This window comes from Haemaphysalis longicornis, unplaced genomic scaffold, assembly GCF_048455015.1.
Source record: "Haemaphysalis longicornis isolate Haplotype H1 unplaced genomic scaffold, Haemaphysalis longicornis Haplotype H1 scaffold_4, whole genome shotgun sequence".
Classification (NCBI taxonomy): Eukaryota; Metazoa; Arthropoda; class Arachnida; order Ixodida; family Ixodidae; genus Haemaphysalis; species Haemaphysalis longicornis.
The window spans coordinates 42,167,795-42,195,515 of NW_027526361.1; the positions used below are offsets into that span (position 1 = coordinate 42,167,795).

General features: G+C 48.1%; 1 protein-coding gene across 4 annotated transcripts in view; it reads right to left on the reverse strand.

Annotated features, from left to right (window-relative positions):
* LOC144178584 (trypsin-1-like) overlaps positions 1 to 27,721 on the reverse strand; it is an 88,304-nt gene that overhangs the window by 8,163 nt on the left and 52,420 nt on the right. The window contains exons 1-4 of one of the 4 annotated variants that reach the window (XM_077706539.1): positions 27,139 to 27,296; positions 4,324 to 4,469; positions 3,000 to 3,275; positions 84 to 163 (exon numbers count right to left, since the gene is read on the reverse strand). In XM_077706539.1, the coding sequence (XP_077562665.1) occupies positions 84 to 163; positions 3,000 to 3,275; positions 4,324 to 4,420 (453 nt within the window). In that variant the 5' untranslated portion in view covers positions 4,421 to 4,469; positions 27,139 to 27,296. Of the gene's footprint in view, positions 1 to 83; positions 164 to 2,999; positions 3,276 to 4,323; positions 4,470 to 14,018; positions 14,025 to 24,078; positions 24,198 to 27,138; positions 27,297 to 27,721 lie in introns of those variants that run through there. The other 3 variants (XM_077706541.1, XM_077706542.1, XM_077706540.1) reach the window with 3 other exon arrangements.

Sequence of the window (27,721 nt, forward strand, 5' to 3'; positions counted from 1 at the left end):
TTCAGGGTAATTCCCTGACAAAGCAGGTTGGAAAAAGGGAATGCGCCCTCTTTAAGGGACGCAACCGGGACGAACCGACTGACCTGCCATGGGAACTCTCCGTACTGGGCGTCCTCACCGCCGATGATTCTCCTCTGCGGTTTGTTCGTTGACCTGCCGCAGACTGTCCAAGTCAGACGGGTCAGACACAACACAGGCACGAAGAGCGGCATCGCGTTTACTTACGCACGCACTCACACAAACAGTTCCTATACTGCTTTCGACATTCTGTATAGTTACAGCAAAATGTCCGCTTACACTACTAACCACCGCTACTCAATGGGGGGGGGGAGGGGACGTTATGCTCAATACATTTTGATCTATTAACCCAGGTTCTTGTATTACCTTTTTGATCCCCTGTAAGTGAAGTTGAAATGTTTCGGTCAATAATCAATAAATTAGACGTGGCAGTAAAAGTTTATTAATTGAGCAAACATTACAGCAAAAATGGGAAAGTAACAACTCTTCCGTAGGTAATGGCGGGCGTTCACCAGTTCCCCTGTAGGTACACCTTGTGCTTTAGAAAACTCGTTTCCTCTGGCCTTTGGCCCTGTTGTCTTGACCAGGGACGAGGAGACAGCGTGTTTCTCACATTCACATGTATACGAAGCGAATGTGGGAAGTGCGAGCGCAAAGGCACACGTGCTGCCATTAATTTTGATTCACACTGGCTGGTGCTGTGTAACTGACAATTTGTGTGCATAAGCGCTTTGACTCTGTGGTGGTTAACGCATTTTCCAACACTTGTCAACATTTGCGCGAAACTTTAAATCTCAATCAAAGTTTGCCGAATTATACGCATGCTACATGCAAAGCAATTCCCGATGAAGCTGTTATGCTGGCGAGCGTAACTTACAATCCTTTGTGATCCAGCAGGACTTTTGCTACGCGGAAAGAAATAAAAACTAGGAAATGTGAGGCTGTTTGAACCAATTAAAAAAACAGAACCCCAGTAATGAGACAAGGAACAGCACGCTAGAAGGCTTTCATATCAAGAGAAGCGCAGAACTTTTAGATTTCAATTTTTTTTGTAAATATGTATATTTAGGGAGAAAAAAGACTGCATACCTTAAGGTATGCATAACGTTGCATTTCTGTTCTGGTGCACCTTCAAAGAGTAATGATTAAAAAAAGAGACGAGTACGTAAAGAAATATTCCTTTAAAATTTAAAGTTTTGTGAGGTTTCGCGCCGAAGTTGCACCTGGGTGGTGGGGCACTCCGTATAGTGAGACCCGTCGCGGTGGCTCAGTGGCTAAGGCGTTGCGCTGCTGAGCACGAGGTCACGGGTTCGATTCCCGGCCGCGGCGGCCGCTTTTCTGATGGAGGCGAAAAGCAAAAACGTCCGTGTGTACGAGATTTCGGCGCACGTTAAAGATCCCCAGGTGGTCAAAATTAATCCGGAGCCCTCCACTACGGCGCGCCTCATCGCCTGCGTTGCGTCGGCGCGTTAAACCCCCACAATCAATCAATCAACTCCGTATAGTGGAAAGTAACGAACAAATTTAGACCACCCGCGAGTCTTTAACGTGTACCCCAATGTCGACACACTGACGTCCTTGTTTTTTCTTAGGGAAATGGCTGGCGCGCAGGGGTACGAGGTCCGCGTTCTTGGACTCAACAGTAGTTAGCCACTGAGCCACCGCGGCGGATAAGAGCAGTTGCCCTTCCCCGCAACAAGCACGGTACGTGCTTGTATTTCGTAACTCTAACGGGGTGCCTTGGGCAGTTCATCTTCCACGCCATTAAACTTGGTGCAAGTACTACCAGACTCTTAATTATGGTGGTTACGAGGAAAGGTGGTTACTTGCGGGTGGGCTGTTTATTCACAGTGTTTCATATAGCTGCTTTCGTCTGCGCTCTGCAGTCACGTGGCCAGGAGTTTTGCGAGCAAGAGACGTTAGGCTTGAACGAAGGAGTGCAAAGCAGTTGTGCAATTCACCAAACACAATTTAATTGCTGCCTCCGTGATGCCCGCGACAAACGTTGTTGTTGAGAAGTAGCAGACAAACGTAGCCATTATTTCCTGACAAAAAGATATCTTTCTCAGGTTTTAGTTTCACCCAGCGTAAACGAGATCACGTGAAGAAAAAACAACAACGCCCGCTTAAGGAGAACTTCTGAAATACAGAATTGATTTTTCTCGCCCCTTCGATGTTCCTCTCAGCGCCCCGCCCCCTCCTTCCCCTTGATCCCTAACTTTTCCTGGCCTGTACTTCATCCTTTGCCCCGAATTTTCCTTGTTTGTTGTCTATCCATCGCGATAATAGTCTTCTACTGCTTCTAGCTGACCTACGTATTCTTTTCAAAGGCCCGGTAAGGCGCCAAGTTTCTACCCCATACGTCATCACTGGCAATATGTCATAAACAATTTACGTTTGCCATCCTGGACGTATTATTCCTACTGCTAGCCCCTTTCTATTTAACGCGTAGTGTTAATGACTGCGTGTCGCAAAAAATCCGGCTTCGCCCTCAGCTTTGACTGTGAGCGAAAAATCGTCGTGAGATAAAAATCTCGTAGAGCCACCTTGCGGAGCCTACTGCGACTGCCGGAATCGTAAGGTGTCTGCCCCAAAACAGATGGCGTGGGAGAAGGAGCGGAAAGTTTTCATCGTTCGTAAAGTTTTCCTGCGGTGCGAGCGGGGCCCGACTACGCTATCACGTTCCACGCTCAGAGGGCGAAACACACGTGCGGAGAACGACGTGTTTCCGCGCGCGTTTTTTCCCTTTCCGGAAACCGGTACGGCAGCGTTCAGGAAGACACATGAAGGCTGCATAACCGGTTTTCGAGAGGGGTAAACCGCGCGCGCGAAAACGCGTCGTTCTCCGCACATGTGTTTCGCCTAAGCTTAAATTTGTTATTCCAAGTGTGTGTTAGCACAGACTAAATCTATAGTTCGACACAAATATAGTGTGCGTGTATGTGCGCGCAAGCACACATGCACGCGTGCAGGCGTCTCACTCTCGTCGTCGTCCACGTGGTAGTACTTTCGCTGCGTGGTCCTTGCGGCCGCGGCGGGGCTTCGCGCGTGCAGCGTCTGCGAAGCGTGGTCGGCCGGCAGCGAGGAGCGCGTGCTGGGCCGCACGCAGCACGTGTACAGCACGCTGTTCCCGCACCGGCCCGCAGCGCTGCCTCCGGACAGCAGGCAGAGCAGCACGAAGGTGCACCGGTCGTCCCGGCCGTACGAGCACTGGCCCTGGCGGTGCGCGTAGCCGGACTCGGCCTCCTCCTCCAGGTCTGCGCCGAGACGCGCGTACGTGCACACGGTCGCACATTTGCACCATACAGTAAAACCGTCGGTATAACGAAATTGCTTTGTTCGAAATCCAACTTTTTTAAAAGTTTCCCATGGTCCCAACCATAGCGAAAGGAGAGCTAAGCATTCTCACTTTTAACTAAGTGCCTCATATAACGAAGTGTTCCGTCTCGAGAACTTCGGTATAACGAGGCTTTAAGCTCTCGCTGTAAAATGTCGGGTGTGTGGCATGGTTTTAGCAGGCTGCTAAAAACTGCGCCGTTTGACCCAAATCTCTGAGAAGGGACAGTTATGCGCTATGTGCTAACGGAAGCGAGGCAAAGTTAGGCCTGGTTCAGAATGTTGTCGCAACTGACGTAATAACTTTAAAGAATGACTACATTTCACGTGTCAGGCAACCGAACTGCTTGACACGTCTTTTTTTACATCCATGTATCACGATATGGCTTTTGCGTCGGTAGTCTGAACATAGCCTTACTGCGACAGAACCCTTCGCATCATTTCGTGCACACCACAGATCCGGTCCTGTTGCGGTGCTCAACATGGTACCTAAGCTGTTGATTAAACGCGGACACAGGAAAGGTGGCTGTGCGCATGCGCATAATGAACTTTTTACAATGTTTCGGGACGATATGACAGAAGTGTTGGTGCATTATCGCATATAGACCTTTGTAATTGAGTATAGACATTGATAACAAGTTGGCATGTTCCGAACTGTGCCGCGCATGCGCAGTTAGACCATCCTGTCGATTGCGCCAGTTGAATGGGGGTTAGCACAGTTCCAGTTACAAAATGGCGGCCAATAAGTCGAAAACGTTGGTATCGATCTTTTTAACTTGTTCGCTCTGGGAGCTTCCATTTTATCAGTGGGCTGTGCCAGCGGCCCTATAATTGGCGCAGTCAACAGGCAGATGTAACTGCCCATGCGCAACAGATTAACGAATGAAAAGGAGTAAACACCGGGTGTAGCACGGCATGAGTATATATAATAGCGTGCTCGACGACGATGGCAGGTGCAGCACTACTCACGCTCGGGCAGGTACAGGTGTATCTGCGGGTTGGCCAGGTGCAGCCAGCAGGCGGTCAGCAGGAGCAGCAGCCACCAGGAGGACGGCCGCCAGCGCATGGCGACGCGGTCGCCCACGCGCCCCGCTGCACAGCCGCCGGGGGCCCGTCTGCGCAGAATGACAACGTCGCTCAATATTCTCGCTCTCTTCCAAGTTTTTCTTAGCGGTCCCACAGGCGGTGCTGCTGCAAAAGCTAATCATCACTGCTTTTAACGAAGTACTGCCTATTAAGAATTCAGGGTAAAATGAGGGCTTACTTAACCACATGCTCTATTCAAGTCTATTGCATAATTTCGTCAGCTTGGTCGTGGCTCGAATGAAGGACTTGTTTTGGGAGTTTTAGGTGTTCAATGATTCAGGAAAAACTTTGGTTACACAGATTACGCATGCGATCAGGATAGAGAACTCGGAACAAACGTCGGAAGCGATTCGCGTCCGTGGGACGACTCAACTGCGCGAAAGGCACGTAACACGCGAGAGGGTCCTGTGTACGGCCGTTGATATAAACATCGTCGAGGTCTCCAGGACTCGGAAATGGCTCGGGGTGCCTCGGCGTGCCTCGGCGTGGCAGCCAGCGGTTCTTTACGCGCACACAAATCGTTCCCTGCGCACGTCGCGGGCGCTATTGCGGTGGTGGCGAGTGCTGGTGAGTGGTCGTCTTCCCCGCCGGCCACTGATGTTTATTCGTAATTTTCGTTTCTAGGCGCGAGAGAATTCCCTGAAGCCTGGGAACCACCTGACAATTTTTCTACGATATTCAAGGCAGATTAGTTGTAAATTGACTGACCACCTAAAAAAAATGACGTGACCCGATAACGAAGACGATTTTCACCAGATTAAGGAGTCTGGATAGACAAACATCCACAATGGCTTTATGGAATGAGAGGTATATATGCAATGATGGGTTCGGACTTAGCAGTGACGATATTGGTTAAGGTTATGCGGATGCATCTCCCACCGTAGTATTTATCTCCACTGCTGCCCACTCACGGCTGATTCGCTGGATTAAACTGCACTGCACTAATATGCATGCATTTCTAATTGTGACGTCAGTTCCGATAATGACGTTGAGTACGTCGTTAAGCATTTGCATCAGACCATGCGCCGTAGCGGACACTTTTTGAGCCAGTGTCCTTGCAGCATTATCGCGGTGGCCTCATATATTTGCGCATGCGGTGGCTTCTCATCTGGTGCGACTTCTCGGGGTCACACTGCGGACAAGACCATGTCGGTTATGAATGACTGGACCGGGAAATACAGACTACGGAGTCATTTCCAGTAGCACGCATTACTTTCTTTTCTAGGACGTTAGCATCGCCATGAAGTTGGCTTTGCCTCCAAGCACGCTGTAAAGTTGATTTTATTGGTGTTGCGGAGTGGGCTACCCCATTCCATTCCAATTCCATTTTGAGAAATTGGAACGTGTCGTGATTCTATTCCTTTCAATTCCCTCGGAATGACAGAATTTAGCCCATTCCCACTCCTGGAATGGACAGGCAGTTCAATTCCATTCCTTTAATTCCTCAACGTAAAAACTGCTTCAGGTGCTCTGCCGAGTTATCAAGGAACGCAACATGAATCTGACGTTATCACACACGTTGAACACTGCAAAAGTGGGCAAAATGTGTCACGTGTCACTGATTTGAGAGGTGGTGGCAGGTTGTTTACATATCTCGTGCAGAACAACTACCCTTGTAAACATTTACCATATCCCTTCCTAACAAAAGTAGAGAGAAGTGCGAAAGCTACAATTGCGTGCAACTCCCGCTGGAAGTATACGTCCAACCGTCCAACCGATTGCCAAACCATCAAAGACCCAAATAGCAAGCGAAGAACGAACCCATGCGACGATTTTTCGCGCACTAAGTAAACACACCTGCGATCTAAATGTGCCCGGTTAGGTGGTTTATGAGATAATGATATACTATTGTAATCCGTCTTCGTGATCCATGCGTGTGTTGTCTATTTAGAACCGTTCCTTTTTCGCGATTTTCAAGTAACCGATTGTCAAGTAGCCATGTGTCCAGAGACGTTATCAGAGCTTTTCAGTCGAGCAACCGGTCTATGGGGAAATGTGTTAGTTTTTTGACAGAACGCCATCGGTCTCACTAAGAAAGCTTTCGCTTTAAAAAAATTTCACCATCTTCCCGTAGGGGAACCATGACTAGTATGCGAAGCAGCCATGGGGTCGACTCAAGTTCCCATTAGTTTTCAGTTCGATCGCGGCGTTGCGGGAGGAGAATGAAGGGAGCGGAGCGCTCGCGCGCGTCATTTATACCACGGAGCTACAGTGGCGGCCCCAGCGGAGTATGCAGCGGCTACCGTCGCGTCTCTAACCCTAAGCTGCTTCGCATTATCGAGTGCGGAGCCGCAGGTATTGCCATTCGTTGCGCAATCCAGGAGAGGAGCTTCGGAGAGGAGAGGAGGAATGCCGGAGAGGAGAGGAGCGTCGGAGAGGACAAGAGGAATGCCTCGCATACTACTCAGGGTTCTCCTACGGGAAGATGACGACGGTGGTTGAACGCGAAGCTATCTCGTGATCGATTCTTTGGTTGGCCAATCCCTAGGGGCATCCTGCCACAATCATCATCAGCGGTGCCTGGTCAAGCATGCGCAGTGGGGGTGTGGACGCCGCACAACGGCGCCCACACAACGGCGGAGGGAACAGGCTCGACCATAAGCTGCTTCGCATCTAAAAGGAGCGGTGTCTGTCCTTTTTGCATAAATAGCGGGATCCCGCTACTTATTATGGTATTTGCATGTTACCATGTTTTAACGGTTTGTTCTTGCGCGACACGAGATGAAGCAGTTATCACGTTGATGTCTGCTTTTTCTGTATCGTCACACAGTCTGTCGCGTTCTATCTTGCTATCTGCTTTGCGTATTGTCATACCAGTGTAATTAGTATGCTGTGGATAACTCGCAGGCATGTCGCGCGGAGCTTTCCCACCTGTGCATGCATTCTAAATGCTTACTTGAATGATTTCGAGTGAATTTACAGCATTGACCACTAATGCTACTGTACCAACGCGTGAGACGGGAGGGCAGCATCATGGAACACCGTTAAGTTTTGCATTCACCGTAGGAAAGTCACCACCGCTTCCACGTTGACCTCCATTTCGCTTGCTTATTGCCCTGGCATTACCTCAGTCCAATACGTTCAATACACATTATTTATGACCCCCTCATTTAAAGTGACAGAACCACATCGTGACGGGGGCCCTGGCAAAATAAAGGAGCATGGTCAGGCACTTTGTTTCCATGAAGGCAGTACCAATATGCACAAGGGCCTGATCAAAATTTTGAAATGAGGCCTTACTACTTGAATAGAGGCGATGCTCCAACCTTCAAGCCGACGACTAATCAGGTACGTTTGAACCCAGGCGCAAAGGCCACGTGCACAGAAACACAGCAACCAAACCACGAACCAGTCTGGCACAACAGGAGAGGGCCGCACTTTAGGATCGAAGCAACGCACGGTGTCGCACTGCTGAGAGTTATAAAAACACTCGCAAACAAGGGCGCTGCTGGAGCCGGAACTGTTAGAAACAAACGCCCTTTGGCAGCTGTGTCTTCTGAATTCTCGTATTTAATATCTAAAGTAATCGCATATCACAGCTGCCCAGTACCGTAGCAGGGCGTGGAGGTAGAAAGCTCAGTAACACATCCGAAGCTCGCTAATTACGCCTATGGCGGCTTCCGAGCACACAGGGCCCTCGCCCACAATTTCCTTTTTGCTGCTTTGGTTTTGATTTTCTGGAGCAGACGGACAGAGTGTTGACAGGTTGGCGCCGTATTCCCGGAAGATGCCTTACAGGTCGGCTTAAAAGCTACAACGCTATTCATTGCGCGCCGGGCACGGAGGGTGGGTGGGAGGAGAACGCCAAGCAGATTCGTTGTTTCATGCTCCATGCGCGAACGCTTTGCATTGCTAGCTCGAAGATTTCGCAACATCAGCTTGCGGTGAGAAACACCGCGGATTCGGATGCGCGCCATTTGTATTCCCCGCCCCCTAGCTGCTTTTCGATACTATTCCCCGCCTGCTGGCCTGGGCAGACGGCGCCTGCCACTAAGACACCGGTCTGCCATCAGCACCACGTACAGTTGTACAGAAAAAGCTATGCCTCAAAAAGCCTGCTAAAGCACGAAGAGCCGACCTAACATAGCCACCGGCCAGACGCCCTTGAGCAGCTCGAACCGCTGGAACTGCACTTCACTGCACACACGCTGCCGCAGGCTGCGCGGATTCGGTTACTCTAAATGGCAGGTATGAGTTCTCGTTTTCGCCGCCGGTGCTCCCTTTGAGATATACCGACGCAGTCGTTGCCACAGACTATTTAAGTAGCCGGAAGGCGCCAGCGATGGTGACGCCGTCGCCTAAAAATCACCATTCCATTCAAATTCCATTCCGGGCAAAATGTGTGCAATTCTATTCCCATTCCATTCCTTTAAGCGTTGTCCTCATTCCATTCCAATTCCATTCCGGAATCTCGAAAAAATGGTAATGAATCCGGTGTCATTGCAATTCCGGAGTGGTAACTCCGCAACACTGGGGCCCGGCCCACGATGCGTGTTTGCCTCAACACCAGAACAACTTACACGAGGAAAAGCGTCTAAACTAAACATGTTTCCCTGTACAAAAAGCAAACACGAAAACGAAGAGTGGCCTGGTGCGTGTAATGAGAGGGGCTGTCAACAGATATATATATATATATATATATATATATATATATATATATATATATATATATATATATATATATATATATATATATATATATATATATATATATATATATATATATGTATATATTCTCCGCTTTCTTTCTTTCTTTCCAAATTCTTTATCTGTTTCAATGACCTACCACAACCTCCCCTTTGCTTTCCGAGGTTTTCTTGACTGCCAACCCTTATTTCTGTGTTATTTCTACGAGCCCCTCATTTCCTATTCTGATTCGCTACATGCATAGCGAGGGCCTCTGTTCTGGCAGTCTTGGTGCCATAGGGTTCCACGCTGGTTGACCACTCTCGACATGTCGTAGACGCTCGAGTCACGGCGCGGGGATTAAAAAGAAGGTCCCCTTCACCCCGAGAAGTCAGAGTGGCGCTGGCTACCACCCCCAAGCACAGGAAAAAATTACATTGACATAGAATACCCCAGAAAGTGGAGGGGAAAAGTAGCCCCGCCGGTAGCGTAGTGGTTATCGCACCAGACCGGTATTCTGGAGGTCGTGGGTTCGGATCCCACCTGGCGGGCATTTTTTCTCCGCTTTCTTTCTTTCTTACCAAATTCTTTATCTGTTTCAATGACCTACCACAATCTCCCCTTTGCTTCCCGAGGTTTTCTTGACTGCCAACCCTTATTTCTGTATATATATATATATATATATATATATATATATATATATATATATATATATATATATATATATATATATATATATATATATATATATATATATATATATATATATATATATATATATATATATATCTGTGTGTGTGTGTGTGTAGTTACAAGAACCAGGGCAAGGCAGAAAACTAATTAATCCAGCTGACTATTTAGTTATTTGAGAAACTTCTCCAGTTTCTCTGGAGAGTATCTCCAGTTAAATTGATACTCACATTGATACTCACATATACTTTATACTTTGTGCGCATAGGCCTAGTTAATTTGGCCTTATGACACAATTCGGTGCCCTAATAATTTCCGTTGATGTCAACAGTGACGGAAAGTACCTAGTGTTGAGCTATCGAGACTGCACTTATTTCCGTGTTGTAAGTGTTCACAAAGAGCAAAACGGTCTAAAGACAGATAGCACTTTCTTGAGCTATACTGAGGTGGTTTGTGCCAGAAACGACAAATCACGCACGCATGCACGCACATATATATAGCACATGCTATGACATTAGCGCTAGTGCAGGCAGTTTCACTGTCGTGGAGAGCGAATCAGTGAAACAAGCTGCCGCCGTTTGTAAACGCTTGACAAGCGAGCCAAACTCCTCGCTGACGCCGCCAACATAGTCGCCGCAGGCGCCCCGCTGAGACCGTCGAGCTCTTGATCCTGTAATGTTAATCTCACTGCACGACGCGGCGTGCCGTGCCGTCTGTATAGGGGCCGGAACAACTTCCGCCTTTGCCTCGCTACTTCCGTGCACAACTGCGGAAACTGTTGCTGTCTTCCGTCTCAACGGGAAAGTGGAGGCTCAGCGGCTTTTACCACCTCTACTTTGTCCTGTTTTTCTTTCTTTTCAAAAGTTTACAACTACTCGTTCCTGAAATGCTGAGTTCTGACGCAATTATTTGGTAACCGTAACTCCCGAATAATATCCTGTCGGGTTCCCGCGTTCGGCGTTACACCATACAAAAGGTATCAGCTCTAGCAGCTATGAAAGCAATGACGTCAGAAATTCGCCGATACTTGCATTTTTTTAATATTTTTGCTGCGAATATGTACTTTAGATATTTGCAAAAACAAAACTGGGGTTTTAGAGTTTATTTGAAAAAGAAATGCGCCCATACAAAAAACGCACTCCGTACCAGTCGACACCCTGCTGACGAGTCAGATGGGGTCTATGTACTTGTTAGTTTTAAGGCAAAAATCAAAAGTCCTAGCTTGCGGCATAGGTCTGACGTATATCTTACATCGGTCTGACAAATAAACGGTCAGAAAAAGAGGAACGGAGGCAAGCAGTTTTACAAAATACACAAAATCCCGGGCCGTCGTCACTAACGTGAAACCAGGGGAGGGGAGAAGCATGCAGTGTATAAGTGTATTCTTGGCACCTTGGCGTTCTTGCCCACGGAGATGAAACCATTGGGGGGGGGTATACAGCTTTGCTGTGAAAGTCCCGCGTCTTTGAAACGCGAGGCGTTCTAGCGAGAGGCGTAAACGAGTGTCCCGCTGTTTTAGCACTGTGACTACATGAGACTACGGTTACGACGAACACGCCGACAGACAGCCCGAGCCCTTGAGGGGCTTCGCCCCTAAAATTCTGAAGCCACGGCTTCAATATTTTATTTACTTGTAACTCACACAAAGGCTGGCACCATAGTGACTTAGAGCAACTGTATTGTGTGCACACTAAACTTTCTTACACCCTTTTTGGCCTAAAAGGGTGCAAGAATCTTGTCCCATAGCGAACACCTTTAAAGGGTGCTTTGGCGAAAAAAAAGATGCACGGAAGAAAAAGGGCGTTCGTGTGAACACCCTAAAAAAGGGTGTAAGGTTGCTCAACACCCTAAAATAATGGTGTGGCCAGGGCAGCAGCTACGCGTGGCAATGTGGATTGGTGGAGGGCGCAGCATTCAACACAAACAGAGAATACGCACAAGTTACACTTGGAACACAAATGAATTGAGCAACGAAACCAATGGGATGCAAGCGGAACAGGGAGTGCATACATACTTAGTAATACATGTGCTCATCTTGTTTTTATATCCAGCAGAGGAAAGCCCCCTGATCGAGTCGGTGGGCTTGTCGCAAAAAGCAGATATTTTATAGCTAATTTTGGAACCATGGATTTTACTATAAGAAAATGCAAATCAACACGTGGATTTGCAAAAACTTTTTAATCACGAGGTAGTTTTTGTGATAACTTTTAGAATTTTATTAAATACCAAACAAATCTTCCCGCCACCTCAACACCCTTCAAAAAGGGTGTTCATTATTTCAACACCCTTTTTCCCAGAAGGGTGTCAAGCTGCAAATTAGGGTGTTCGAAACTAAGGAAAAGGGCGTAAAGAAAAAGGGGGTAAGAAAAAAGGTGTAAGAAAAAACCGCCAACTAAGAAAAAAGGTGAAGAGACCTCCAACTTCGGAGGCAGTCTGCACCTGTTTACACGGGTGGACTGAACATTTTCTACAAGCGGGGGTGTTTTGTACCTCCCGATATTTAAAGCAATATGAATTGGCATAATATATTACCAGTGAAGCTGTTTAAGCTTGAGCTAGTTTCGGTAACACTAGCAAAAAAAACAAAGAAAAAGAACTGCGGTCCCTGTAAAGGGAGCACCACTGCAGATAGGGTATTATAACAGTGAAGTCGGCTTTCGAGCTTGTTAGAATGTGAGCACAAGGGGCGTATGCGCACCTCTTACTATACCATTTCAAAGGTACTAGTCTTCTTTTGGATTCTCAAAGGCAAAAAAAAAAAAAGGTGCAGCTTGCAATAGTGTTTCAAGGCTGGAGAAACAGCATATCTGGGGGCCGACCTAGCTTGTTTCCCCCTTGGATCCCCTGGCCGTGAGGGGAGGGGGGGGGACACTGGTACAGCCTTGTAAAATCCGGTTAAAGTTGGCCTCACCCCTCAGCGGTCATCCTAGCTTAGCAATAACATTGCAAAGCTTAGCAAACATAACAAAACTTATCAACACCGGAACAAACTAGGTCGACCCCCAGCTCCGCTGTTTTTTGCAACCGAACACCTATTTCACACTGTTTCAACACCCCACAGAAAGCCAAGCGTGTTGCAGCCGGTAAACACCCTTTCGGCCACACTATATTCTTTTTAATTTTGGAGGTTCAAATTGGTGTTTCATGTGCCAAAGCTAAACTTTGGGCATGAGGTTCACCGCATACGGAAACGAGCGATCATTGCATACGAGCAATTTTTGGGGGGTGTTTGAAAATTTCTTGCGAGTAGAGAAGTATTTGAGGGGATGTCTTGTTCTTTACACTGCTATTATGCATCCAAGCATGGTCTTATTCAATGAGCAGCTGAACACGTTTTCCACACCTTTTCAACACCCTAAGAAAAACAAAGGGTGTTGAAGTTGATCAACACCCTTTTTTTTACACAAAAGGTGTAGAGCTAGGAAAAAGGTGTTGATATTCAAGAAAAAAGGTATAAAGGTTTCCCAACACCCTTTTTCCACTTACGCTACACCCTTTTTGGCTAAAAGGGTGTAAAATAGTTTAGTGTGATGACAACACTGTGCAGACTTCAATTCATTTTCGCGCCCACTGCGACGCGTTGAATACCACGTGTGGCAAGTTTAATGGCGCTGTCGCGGTCACTGACCTGCAGGAACCGCACCCCGAAGAGACAAGAACAGAAACCTATAATCGCGTGCCTGCGCGGCAAAATGTGCACGCATGGCACTGAATTTATGTCCCACTTCCAATAAAAGCGTTCTGCTGGTATTACTGAACACCCGAGAATTGCATAGTTCCTTATGCAAACAAGACAGAAAAGGGCAAGCATTTTGACAAGATAATGGGCCCTTTACAGAGCCACTTCTCAAACTCCTCGGGCTGCTCTCTCGTCACACTTGAGTGGGTTGAAGGGATTCCTGCGCCACTCTGCACTCATGCAGGCTCGTATTCGCGAAGGGCGCATTGTGTGAGCCCGTCTCTTGAAATAGCGAATACAATACACATTGAATGTGAAAGAGAGAAAAAAAAACATCTTGTATGGGTGTTTGATGGCTATAGCGTTCGACACTCGGGCCGAAGTAGCAGACTCAACTTCTGGCGCCTTTTTTATGAAGGGAAAATCCATTTTATATCCTACACCTTTTGATACGTAATACGTATGAAGACGATATGCAGGTTAGAAAAATCTGACATTCACGCTGTTTATAACCTTTAAGGTCAGGGCTAATTGCAGGAACAAATGTATGAAACACCATTTTTTTTGCCCGTTAAAAAGAGCAGTTACTTTTCCGATGAGCTAATGCAAAAATTAAACAACATAACTAATTTTCAGCCACTTCTGTAACATTTATGCATTCCTTATTTATCTTTTGGGGTTATGTTTCGGGCGCGAATTTATTATCTTGGGGTTTTGTTTGCAGATTCGATGTGGGATCACTTGCACAGTTCTGTGCATTCAACAATGCCTGTCCTAATTATATTTTCATTCCGCCCACGTGAGGCCTGGTTGCTATAAGTGTTTGAAGCTTTTCACTGTGAGGGCATGGCGCCGGCATAGTACCGGGTTGATATGCCGTATGTCCTCTTCAGTGAGGAAATCACAACCCCTGTCCTCATGGGGGACGGGATTCAGATTTTGGGGCTTTAGCGCGCCAAAACTACACCAGGGCTATAAGGCGCGCCGTAGTGGAAGGAGGGCTGCGGATTAATTTAGCCCACCTGGGGATCTTTGACGTGCCCCGAAATTACTACACACGAGTGTTTTCGCTATTCGCCTCCATCTGAAAAGCAGCCACCGCGGCCGGGGTCGAACTCGCGTCCTTGGGCTCAGAAGCACAACGCTATAGTCACTGAGCCACCACGGCGGCTCTCAAGGGTGAGGGGAGGGAGAGGTGGGTATGATATATCACCGACTTGGTATGTCACAAGGCTATGTCACCTGCTTCTTACTGACATGGGAAGTGCATTGAGAAGTTAATTTGTGTGTGTGTGTGTGATAGATAGATAGATAGATAGATAGATAGATAGATAGATAGATAGATAGATAGATAGATAGATAGATAGATAGATAGATAGATAGATAGAGAGAGAGAGAGAGAGAGAGAGAGAGAGAGAGAGAGAGAGAGAGAGAGAGAGAGAGAGAGAGAGAGAGAGTATATGTCTGCATCGACGACGATCACAAACAATTCCGGATGACGTAGCATTACCAGCTTCGCTATAAGACGTAACTCTGAGAGCATGACCAATTACGCGTAATGATGAGAACAGGATAAATGGCAGTTATTTCCTGTTGATCGGCTTCGTTTCACAACCTCTCGTTCTGCCTTTTTCGAGTCCTGTTGGTGTTTTCGTAACGCGGTAGGTGCCCCGAAACGGACGGCGTTCGTGACAAGATGTCCTGAAGACTCCGTTAGGCATTCTGCCGCCAGTGCGGTAATGTATCTGCCTATGTGCCCTCCACAGAACGTAGCTGCTGTTAAAACAAGTGCAGCGCACTCAGAAAAGCGGAGCCATTTGCAACAATTTGTCTCGCGTGTCGGTTTCGTCAGCTTGCCTTCCCTCGGTTTTTCTGTTCTTTTCCGCAAAATGAGCACGACACAGTGGGATCCCACAGTAGTAATTTCTTTGCTCCGGCACTAGGCAGGAAGCGCCAAAGGATAGTTGGTGCCACCGTTTTGCAATGCGATTTTGAAATAGCGGAAGATCAGGTGCGGGGTCGTCACGGAAGTTGACAGTTGTATCCGCTCTGCGAGCCTTCCCGAGGAAGAGTCGGACAAATGGAGGGAGACATGTTTTGATTAGCTGGAAATAACTGCTTGGCAGCAAACTTGACTTCCGGATACCATGCCAGTGATCAAGGCGATGAGGAATGACAGTTAATTACAGGGCGTCCGCAGTCACGCTAGCAAACGTGCGTGCACACTAGAGGTTGCTTGCAGCGTCCTATAAACTTGGTATATAAGGCCTAAATTAAGCGCGCGTTCGAGAGAGAGAGAAAACTTTATTGCATAACAGCCAGCAATCCTAGACGTTGGCCAAGAGCCCTTGGGCTCTAGCAGCGTCTTCGACCAGCTGAATGGCCCAGACTTGATCCTCTGGGTCGAAGCTGAGCAAAACGGCCTCCCATTGTTCTACACTAGCGATGTTACGACCTGACGTTGTCGCCTGTAGACAGGCCCACAGCACGTGTGCTGTCCTTACACCGGTAGCACTTGTCAGAATATTGCCCGCAAAAAAAAAAATAATTGCTTCACCTACTAAGGCTTATTTGTCACGGCCGCGACAGAGGTCCGCCGCTTCCGCGTCTTCTAGCCATCCAGCGTCACTTGAAGCTATTATTGACTGAAATCGATGAAACCAATTGAATCCACTCATCTATTTATTGAAATTGCTGATTGTATGCCAATAATTGATTATTCGATTAGCTGTGTTATCAAGCCTTGGCTAGTTCCTGTTTACATATTCGCCCTTTTACACAGGTTAACACTGTCTCGGTTAAAAGGCTTGCAAAAAGATGGCAAACGCCACAGAGTTCCGTATTTCCTTTGGTCATCGTCTCTTATAGCTGCTCTTATAGTAGACAGTGACCACCGGAAGCACGTGATCCGCCTACTAGCAGGGCGTTTACCATTGTTCACGCAGGCCTGTTAACCAGGCCAGTGTTGCCTAGACTTCGCATTCCACGAAGCAAGTCGGTGGCCTTTTTAGAAGGGTAAGTATTTTTATGTGGACTCGACTAGGGAATCAGTGAGTCCGCCTGTAACGCTTGATGTTTCACACTTTCACCGTATGTGGGGTACATCCAACATTACACGCGGACATTCTCGTATATATACGAGAATGTTATTCATAAAAATTTTTCAGAGCATCAAAATCTACTTACGCGCTTTAGCGAAAGCCTGGCGATACTCATTGACAACTTGTGGTGTACTGCTACATCGTATTTGCGTCTCTTTCTTCGCTTTTGTTGCTTCGTCTTATATGGCGCGAACTACGTAAGCAAGTAGACTGGCACACACCACAGCTTCCCTAGAATCAGCGTTATGCGTGTGTGCATTTGTTCTACTCACGTACTATCACATTCATGTATCACTCGGCGTGCGCACTTCCCTAGAAATTTTACGTTTCCAATTCATACTTTTGTGAATTCGCGAAGCGGGAACATTGGCTTCTGAAAGCTCCTGATTTTTGGCCAATCCCCCAAATGGGTATGTGCCACAAATAAACAACAGCGACGGCAACTTTTGTCCCACAGCCGGCAACGTGCGCAGATGACTCAGTAATACAGTATTGGACTGATACTGTGTAGAGCCGGGTTCAAGTACCATCGGGCCTCACATGTTTTTTAAAGCGAAGCTTTAGTGTCCTCACTAATGCCGGTGTAATTCAATACGTGTCCTGCAGGTAAGCCAACTTTCTCTAACGACGATGATGAATTGGGCGTGGGTGAAGTGAAATGAATGAATGAATAAATTGATTATAGAAAGGATGGCACTCTGGCCTGTTGGGGGGAAACAGGGGAGGGGTTCAGGGTCGATAAAGTTTAAGTTCTATTGACGAGGTAAGCCTCCTTCACGAAGGCCAAATAAAAAAAAAATTGCTTCCCGCGGCCGCAATCGAACCTGGTTCCCTCCCGCTATGAAGCCGGCGCCTGTACGACTGCTCCATTTCGACATGGTCGAAGTGAACGCCAGGCAGCAGGTACCAATTCACGCCGTACACCCCAAACCCAAACGTTAGGCCTACGGACTGCACACCCGAGAGTTGCTGTGGGTATTCTAGAAAGGTGGTGCGTACCTCCAGAGTAGCCCTTCACGCAGTGTGGGATTGGCCTACCAAAGAATCCATAACGAGAAGCGTTCGCGTTCAACCGTCGTCGTCGTTAAACGGAGGGGTGTAAGATAATTTTTACTCTTCCCAGCGCCAGCCATTTTTTTTTACCAAGCAACAACTACTACTGCAACAACGACAGCTTTTTCGCAGAATGGGGTACTTAAGGCTTTTAGCTTAAAAAGCCCCACACCCTTCACACTTTGACACCAGACTCTCCTGCTGACCTTAAAAAAATGTCTTCACAGCAATGCATTTGTGCATCGCAGTGAAGCCGACTGTACATGTCTTGGTGTCTAGTGTTTCGCGGGGATACATTGGTATCGGTCGGCTTATATGGAATCCCTAGAAATGTCTTTCCAGCAATAAAGGTGGGTGGGTGTAGTACGGTGAAACTGATTTTAAGAGGGTTGGTGAATGCAGAGTGGCTCACGCATTGACACGACAATTCTACTCGGTAGCTTCTGCAATATGTGCCTTTTAATAACGGCAACTAAATTACGATTATTAGCGTTATGATGGGCATTCCCAAGGAAATATTGATTATACCCGCTGCATAGATCCTTGTGATCTCAGACAACAGCAAATCACGATGAATCGAAGGGGCTGGTCTTTTTTTTTCTCGTCCTTAGCTCTAAAAGCCTCATAGATATTGGCGCAAGCGACGCATTCTGCTTTGTTTACTTTTGGGCTTTGTAGCCAGTGTCTGGCCGCGTGAGGCCGTCTTATCTGTTTTCGAAGTGCAGCACGTGTTAGCTGATTTTGGGTTCGAAGTACCTTAGGACCTCCCAATGTCCGTCCGCGTCCATCCGTGCGCACACCACCATCAAACGAAATTTTATTTGAGCCGTGAGTTGCAGTTTCATTTAGAGAATAATCAAGGTGCAACTTACGGCTCAAATCGAATGACGGTCGAGGCGCAAATCGGGTGTCACTCGGGGCGCAACTTGGATGTCATTTCGAGTCCCCGTACTCCGCACCCTCGCCATCATCCACGGAGTGGAGATGCTGCCATTTTTTTTCCTTTCGTATGCCGCACAGGCTATCTCATTCTGAAAGGGAGAGTGCTTCGCCTTGTCGTCACTATACTAGAATAATCGTAAATATTCTAGATATAGTTCGACTGTTCCAGAAATGATTTCTATAAAAGATAAATGCTCCCCGGGCAAACGCTGCTGGGTTCAATTCTTCGACGCCAGCCTGCGCACGTCACTTCGCTGACTGCTTCAACCCTGCTTGTATTTTCTTTTGAGTTTTTGTGGAGCACAAGTTTGCTCCAAAACACTTTCGTTCCTTGAAGAAAACCTGCGCCGTACGCGACTGCGTGACGATATGAATCTCGCACTAGCGCGTACACACGACGTGCTCAAGGGCGTTGATTTGATTGATTGATTGATTGATTGATTGATTGATTGATTGATTGATTGATTGTGGGGTTTAACGCACCGACGCAACACAGGTGATGAGGCGCGCCGCAGTGGAGGGCTCCGGAATAATTTTGACCACCTGGGGAACTTTAACGTGCGCCGAAATCTCGAGCACACGGGCATTTTCGCTCTTCGCCTCCATCAGAAAGCGGCCGCCGTGGCAGGAAATCGAACCCGCGTCCTGGGGCTCAGCAGTACAATACCTTAGCCACTGAGCCACCACGTCGGGTTGCTCAAGGCCGTCGGTGCGATCATAGGAATTGCGGGAAGCCTACATACTAACAGCGAGTTGTTGTTACTGGCCGTAAGTTCGGTGTTGCAGAAAACTCCCCGAGGTTAAAGCTATCACGCAGCTGTCGCAGTACCTACTCGACAACGGAAAGACAGCGCCGGTGCAGCACTCGAGAGTACCGTCTGCAAGATAAATGCGGAAGCAGTTTTGGCACACACTAAGGCGTTTTAAACTTGGCTTCATTGCTATACACAAAAGTAGTGATAGGAAGGCATTTTCTAAGACTTGCGGAGTCTGATGTGAAAGTTGGAAGGCCCCAACGACTTTGATTAAACACTTTCGCGAGATTTCATGTATCCCTATGACAAGCTCTACACCGAGCCCTCTTAAAGTTGTCTTTACTGCTTTACATGCTTGTATTGCTAGGAAGAGATTTTACCCCTTGCAAAAAATTGGGGCATCTTCGCACTAGTGGCACGACGACTGCTCAAACAGTGAAGCTGGCGGTCACTACTAGCTTATTCTTGGTTTGGCTAAGTTTATGCGTGGTTATGATTGGAGACACGGCCAAGTTTTCTGCGGGGCTATGCTTCGAGACTCGGTCAAGTTTTCAGCGTGGTGTCTTCGCTAGCCACCCAAATAGCAATGAACACTCGGTCAATAAAGTATGTACATTGATCGTACGCAGGCCCATCGGCTTTGCGGTGAAGCTCCAAGAATAGCGGAGGGCGCAGCGGAACGAGCGTTTGCTCAAAATTTTTGTACTCGTTATGTGGCCACTGTTCGGGTTGTGTAGTCTGGCGTGTGAGGCGCTATTAAGAAGATGGTTAACGTTATCGCTTCTCAGAATTTTGGCCTCTTTCATTTTGACAATAATTCGTGTCTTTGCACCGTCAAAACTTCACCACTCGTCGCAGCTCCTCGCATCGAGGCACCCTAGCAACAAGTGATAGAGCGAGCCACCTAGCGACGTGTTTCCAAAGCCGTGCTTGTACCAGTTGTATCGCGCCTCTGCCAGGTGGCGGCACGAGTCGTGGCCTAGTGAGACACGACTCGTGCCTCGCCGGCACGACGTGCGCGATGACGTCATCTCTCGGCGATCTTTTTCTGCGCATGTTCGCCGGCGCTCAACCAGCAACTAAAACAGCATCGCTGTTAAAAAGCACTGTATGACATTACGAATGCCACATGGACTTCAAATAATAAAAGATGCTTCCGCAAGACTGGGAAGGCATTTTTAGGGGAAATATATGCGGCCTTATATGAAAAAATGACAGCCCCAGGGGCTTTTATTACCTGTGTTTTCTTATGCGGCGATGGCGTGACACATTAAGAGTTACAAGTGGACAGGTGGGTTTCCTCGTTTATTTCACGTAGAAATGTCATTTAAAAACAACGTAGATGTTTTCGTTTTGCGTGGTCATTAAGTGATCATAGCGTTCGACCCACTTCTGCACACTTGCGCTATTTCTACGCTTCACCAGGATACCCCGTGGAGATTGTTTCTCAATGGCGTGAGTTATTTCTAGAGCCAGCTTCACGAATTCGACAGGGGCTAGCGGGCGAATCAGACTGGAAATAGCGGCGTGTGGCAATAATAATTCCGCATGGCGGCTTAGAAGTTTGGCCCAAAGGAGGCGTTCGTGGCCGTCGAAGATGCCCGCGGCCCGAGTAACCCAGCCGGCCCGCAGGCCACCGCAATAAGGAAAGCAGTGGCCTTAGCTCGAAGCGCGCAAATGCAGGCATCACCTTCCTAGAAGTGCCCAGTGCCGCATGGCCGATGCCGTGGAAGCCTCGTGGAAGCACTGAAGCGCGGATGCGCCAGCGCCGCTTTGCTCCGTGCCGAACCGAACGCGGCATGTCACGAAGGGGGAGTCGCGACACGCGGGTGTGCGTGCAATGCGGAAAAAACGCCTCCCACAAGGCAACACGTCCTGACCACGTCATCACATATTGATGGGAGACAAGGTAACATCGTTCTCGGTTGCCGAGCTCGGCGGACATTGTCTGGCGTAGACGACAACTGGCAAAATACTAGTTGGCAATATAATCAAGAGTGTCGGGATGGTTGGCAGGCTTAGACAATACGGGGTGTTGCAACTGGACGTTCCGGCTTGCTTCCTGCAGCGGGCTCCCACGACTTGGGCGGAAGATACACTGGTGGACGCCGGTCACGCGGATTCGCGAGCTCTGGCAAGAGTGGAAGCTGGGAATTTGACGTGAATGTCCACTCAGGGTAGGAAGCTTCGGATGCATGAAGCTTTCACGAGCGTTGCTTATTAAATTTTGGTAATTTTTATAGCTCCTAAGGTGGTCTCGAAGCTTCAAGAGGGGTCCAGGGCCTCTTCTGAGAATAGACATCACGCCGAAAGGCATCAAAGAGCCCGTGACGCACGAGGCCGCGTGTTCCATGTACGAAACTGGAGGCAGCATTAGACAGAAGGTCTCTCAAATGCGCCGAAAGCTCACACGTAAGGGTATTTCGTATTTAGCCTCCATTTTGAAGTAAGCGTAGCCTTGAAGTGCTACGGTATGGGTAGATTACAGCCCACGGTACGTTGGCTATACGGCGCGCTTAATAGCCGGGGTGGGCAGCTTCGCAGCACGAAACACCAAATTGGGTTTCTGATCCCACATTACTGCACGTTAGCGGACGTCATAAAATATAGTATAGTTACTCACTACTCTCTAGTACGTCCTTAGGGACAGCGTGGAAAGAACCCGCCCCGGGTTGGGCGTTTGGCTTGCGCGGGTTGAGGCTTAGGCGAGTTAGTTCATGGTAGGAAGGGCAGCACAAGAAAAAAAAATGATGGGACGAGAAAAGAAGAAGACGACAAAAGCAACGCTCGCGTTCTTCGACTGAACCCACGGCGGCCGCTTTCTTGATGGAGGCGAAGAGCAAAAACGCCCGTGTATACGAGATCTCAGCGCACGTTAAAGATCCCCAGGTGGCCAAAATTAATCCGGCGCCCTCCACTAAGGCGCGCCTCATCGCCTGCTTTGCGTCAGCGCGTTAAACCCTATACAATCAATCAATTGATTCCCAGCCCCGGTGGTCGTGTTTTAAAGCGAAGCTTTATACGCCTCACTGATGGCGACATTGCCCCAAACTTATTGCAGAAAAGCCAACTTTCTCTGACGATGGTGATGATCGTGAGTTGAAGTGCAAAGCTTGGACCCACGATCGCGAAAGATGGTTGAAGCGCGAAGCTTGCCCTGGTCGAAAGCCAATGACTTCAAAGTCCAAATGCCATATCGTTACTCCCAAAACACACAGCAAGAAAGCACACAGCGAAAGCATGTTCCCTCCCCCCCCCCCCCCCTAAAAAAAAAAGCTTCACATGGTCGGAATCGAAGCTGGGTCCTCCACGTTATGAAGCCGACGTCTATTCGATTGCGCCATTCCTTTTATTCCCCATTTATTACATGGAAGAATACGCTCAAACGGGACAGTACGAGGACTACATAGTCAAGCAAACAAAGAATACCCACATCACGGTATTTATGCACTACAGGTCAGACACGGTCGAAGCAGTTTGGATTTTGACTTTGATTTCGGCTCATGTTGCATGGGAGGCAGCTTCGCGTGTTAACCATCTTTTTCTTAAGAAAGGGGCTTTGATTTTTTTGGAGACGAGGAACAGGAACGCTCGCCTGTGCCAGATTTCGGCGCATGTTAGAGGACCCTAGAAGGCACTCCACTCTGATGCTCTTCAAATCTCGATTGTAACCTGGACATGTAAACCCCCATGTCTTCATTTCAAATATCTACTGCGAAAAAAAAATTACGCCCATCTTCCCGCGAGGGAGCCCTGATTTCATGCGACGTATCGGGGGGTTCAATTGGCGTTTCCATTGGGTTGATTCTCTTGCGCTGACGCTGGTATTGGATTGTGTCAGCCCACTCGCTGAAGGGACCGTCGCTTCCATCACGTCTTCATCGGAAGGATCAAGCCAAGCAGGAAGTCGTCAAGCAAGTCACGCGGAGTCGTTCGAGAGCGAGCGCTGACTGAACCGCCGCAGCGCGCTACCCGCTTTATATTCACAGCGCCCGAAGGAGAGGAGACAGCGGAGGAGAGTCGCGCCTGCGCGCAATTGCGCGACGGGAGCGGAGCGAAGCGCGCGCACGCAGCTTTTGTTTATGATAATGAGACGGAGTGAGAGTGTTGCGCACAGCTGTCGGAGAGAAGAACGGAGGAGAGTCGCGCATGCGCAGGTGACGTGCGGACGCCGCCGACGCCGACGCAGGAGGGACATGCCTCAGAGCAAGAGATGCGTCGCATCTAAAAAAAAAAAAAAAACGAAGGCGACGTAAGCGGGAACGGCACGTATGCCAGTGTCCGCGCGTGGCTATAGGGGGTGACTGGTAATATTAACAGCAGCAATGGTAGTTGTCGACTTAGGTAAGGGCAGCCTCCAAGGCGGTGTAAGTTTTTGCGGAGTATAAGAGTTGGCACCCACCTGAACTGCAGCCATAGGGCAGCAAAGTAATATATATATATATATATATATATATATATATATATATATATATATATATATATATATATATATATATATATATATATATATATATATATATATATATATAGATATCGTACTGGCGGTCCGGGAACGTGTAGATGGTGACCGTGGTGCCCCGGACGTTGGGTATCTATTTTGCTTAATAACACGCGGACACAGGACTGGCCATAGCAACGCCACCCGAGCCGCGAGGCGCAAAACACGCACGCATGCGACAATCGCCACGATCAGTTCCCTCGCTGCGCCGTTGCTGATTGCGGAGGCCGTGAGCATACCCACACAAGCCCCCGCGCATCGAGTCTTGTGCAAGAGCTCTGCTGCACTCACCCCCCTACTGTGCAGGCTCGGCGGGTGACGCGTGCTGGTTCTTCTCCGATGTATCGCTCGTTCTGCCCCGCTTTGAGCTCGCCTCAACGACCTCAACGAGGCTTCGCACCCATTTGATGTCCCTAGGCTTGCGCATAAGAAAAAACGTGATGATGACAATAAAAAAAAGAACTACCTTAGTTAAAGAAATAAAAGTACTCGAGTTTGTTCTGTTCTGCGTTCCCTACACACACGAGAATGAGCAGATATAGCAAATCATTTTTCCTTTTTTTCTTTAAGTCTATGTACCAATGGTTCCTGTTTCCAAATCTCCTGCGTAATAGGAGTTCGGAAAACTGAAAATATCCACTTTCCGGTGGCATACGGATAAAAATTTGATAATATACTTCAGAATATGACACCGAAAGGAATGAGGAGCCTTAACGGAAAGGAATTCCTTGTCCCGGAACACGCACTAGTGCGCATAAAATACCGAAACCTACGACCTAGCATGCATCGAGAACTCGTGTGCATATATAAACGCAAAATTTTCCGTAAAAATTCATAGCGCCTAACTGCTATTCGAAAGCAGCAGGTCATCGCATCGTATAGAAAGTTCATTCTCGAAGGAACATTTTTAGCCGTGCAGGAAAGCTGGTCTTGCATTACCCTTCCGCGTAAAGAGTGGTCATGAATAACGCCTCTATTTGTGGCCTGCGGCAAGGCGTTTATTGTATCCCTAAAACTGCACCCTTGCCGGTATGGAACGAAGGACGCGAATTCACCGTTTGCCTGCGGTATGAGCGTCGTTTTCGACCGCCACGTGCGCAGCCTACAAAACGGACACGACACTGCCAGCGTGAGTGCGGTGGAAAGTCGAGCGGCGAAAGGAAGCAAAGAGCGTAAATTCGCCATACTTGGTGTTCTTTTCTTCTCTACGTCTCGGCGAAAGTAAGCAAAACGCACCACGACTGTCGCACAAAGGCCTAACGAAAGCAACTTAGCCCTGCTTCTTGTACCGCCTGCTTGTATCGTTGCACCGCTCTCACTGATGGACAGTGGTTTTAAAATAGTCGCAGGAGACGGCTGAGCCGTACAAGCCTCATACATGCAAGTATGTGGCTACTTCTCCCCTTATTTTGTTTGTCCCACGCACCTGCTATTATTATCGCTTGCCTTCAAGGCTGCGGCCTTCAAGTGGGACGAGATCCCAGAGTGCCGACGACTGCCCAGGTGTCACCGGCGTGCGCAGACGCGAAGCGAAACGATATTCGCTCGCCGCCCCCCGGCCGACGTGCGGTGTACGTATTTTCGCATACGTCGGCATTGCAGCGTTTATCAGCGGTCGCAGTTCACGCGGCCGGCGTGTTTGTCCGGCAAGCGTGACCTTGTTTCTCGAATGCGCCTCGGCTGGACCCTCCGCGGAGGAACCTGACTTGGAAAGTAGCGCAGGCTTCGGACCATCGCCTCCTGGCGTGTCCGATTCATTGCCCTCTTCTACGGGATACTGTTCGTTCGCCGCGCCCCGCTTCTGCAGGCACGACTAGAAAGGGTTTAGGGGCGCGGGCAGAGACGGCCGCCGTACTTCGGCGCTTGACGCCCTGTATCTCAAAACGCGTGCGCTCACGTGGTGCTGTGAGTGATGGTCTGGAGCGTTTAAATCGCTTACGTGCCCCAGAAAGGCCAGCTTTTAGAGTGAAGCGCTTGCGACGAATTGTTTTCGCAAAGGAAAGGTCTCAAATACGAAACGAAGAAAACGTCTTCGTAGTGCTAAGCATATCAAGGGCTGAATGATAAGTACGCTTGTGGTTTCAGAAGTCTATGCTTTTTACGAATATGAGAATTGTGTTATCTATGTTATATGCACCGCAGTCTGTAAACACGCGATTTGCCCGGAATTTCGATATGCGTTGAATGAAATTACTTGCTGATGTGAAAAATATTTTAGTCTGAGAGAGAGAGAAAATTCTTTAATGAGACCGAAGAGGTCAGCCCTGCATAATGCTGGGCTTGCTACTTCAGATGGTTGGTGAACAAGTGATGAGGGTTATATGCTTACATGACTAATACAAATAAGAAAAAAAAAAAAACGAAAGAAACTCCACGAGACAGACACATGAACACACATAAAAAACTGGCAGTTTGTCATTACTTTCTGGGCATTTATTACCGAGTTGTGGAAACAAAATCTCACAATTATAATTAACTTAACTGATCTGTGTGTAATTTCCTGGAATTCTACAGGCTACATAAGCAAAAAATTGCGCATATTGGCTCATGGTGCCCACAATGTATCAACGAATCATTATATCTTCACGCACTATGCGTTGCAACACAATAATACCCCCCTTATTTACATTTACACCTTGCATCTTTTTACGTATACAGTAAAAGGTCGTTAATTGGAACTCGAAGGGGACCATAAAATTGTTCGAATTAAGCGGACTTCGAATTAGCGGGCGGCCGCCAGAATGAATTGAAATTACACCACACGCGGGCAGAACACAAGGAAGCCACCTCCGGACTCGTTATCGCGAATTATGCGCTACTACACATTTGTGGCAGGTGATTTCCTAAATAATTCTTCGTAAATAATAATGGCACGCGCAGGAGCACTGGCGCCGGTGGCGCGGCGTCCTCTGTAGACGAGAAATAAGCTGTATCAGGAGCGTAGCGCGCGCGCCACGCTGTTGTTTCTGTTTAGTTGCTTTGCATCTCTAGTAAATTTGGTTTGGTTTGGATTTGCAACACATTATAATCCATCTGGGCCGACGTCTTCTGCCAGGAGCGATGGAAACCAGGGGATCATAGTTCGAATTAACCGCTCTGGATACCGACGCGTTCGAATTATCGGGAGTTTTCCCCCATTGGAATATACGGGGCTGTGCGGGGCTAGGGTGTGAGTTCGAATTAACCGGAAGTTCGAATTAACCGAGCTCGAATCAACGAGCTTTTACTGCTTTAGCTTTTATATTTGGCCTCGCGTGTCTAATCAACATCTTAATTACGACATATTACTCACGCACAAAATACTCTCAAAAGCAACGCGAAGAGGGCCGACCAAAATTACGAACGACTTACGTTACTTTTCCGGCACTCGCTGCGCATACACTGCGTTTCCAGTAGCGCCTCTACAGGCCTAGCGGCGTGAGCAGGGTTCGTAAACTTGCCTCCGTGGCTCGCGCTTCGCAGCTCATCGCTTATCGGAACTCGCCCGAGGAAGAAACGAACACGTGGTCATGAATAAGTGAAAGCTGTCGCTGATCCTGCAGCCGACATGGTTATCGGACTTTGAGCTTTTCCTGCACTTTTTTTCTTTTCTTCCGCTAAGTGACGATCGGCCTACTTTCGCTTTCAGTTTTCCGAGAAGAACCAGCTTTCCCCGTCTTTTCTTTGTTTCTTCCCCTCCATCTATCTCTTTTGCGGAGTTCGAACATTTCCGAACCACTCAGTTTGAATAGGAACGCACTGCTTTTTGTTTCCTCCTGTCGTCCGGCCCCCCGCCTGCAGCGCATGGCGCTGACCCGTAAAATAGCTTTCGAGGTTGTCGAGACATCTTCGGCCCCGCGCCCCTCCTCCTCTCAACGCTTTTCTTACTTCGTCCGATCGACGTGCCCCCTGGCTTTGTGGACGTTTTTTTCTGGGACAAGCGCCAGCGTTACGT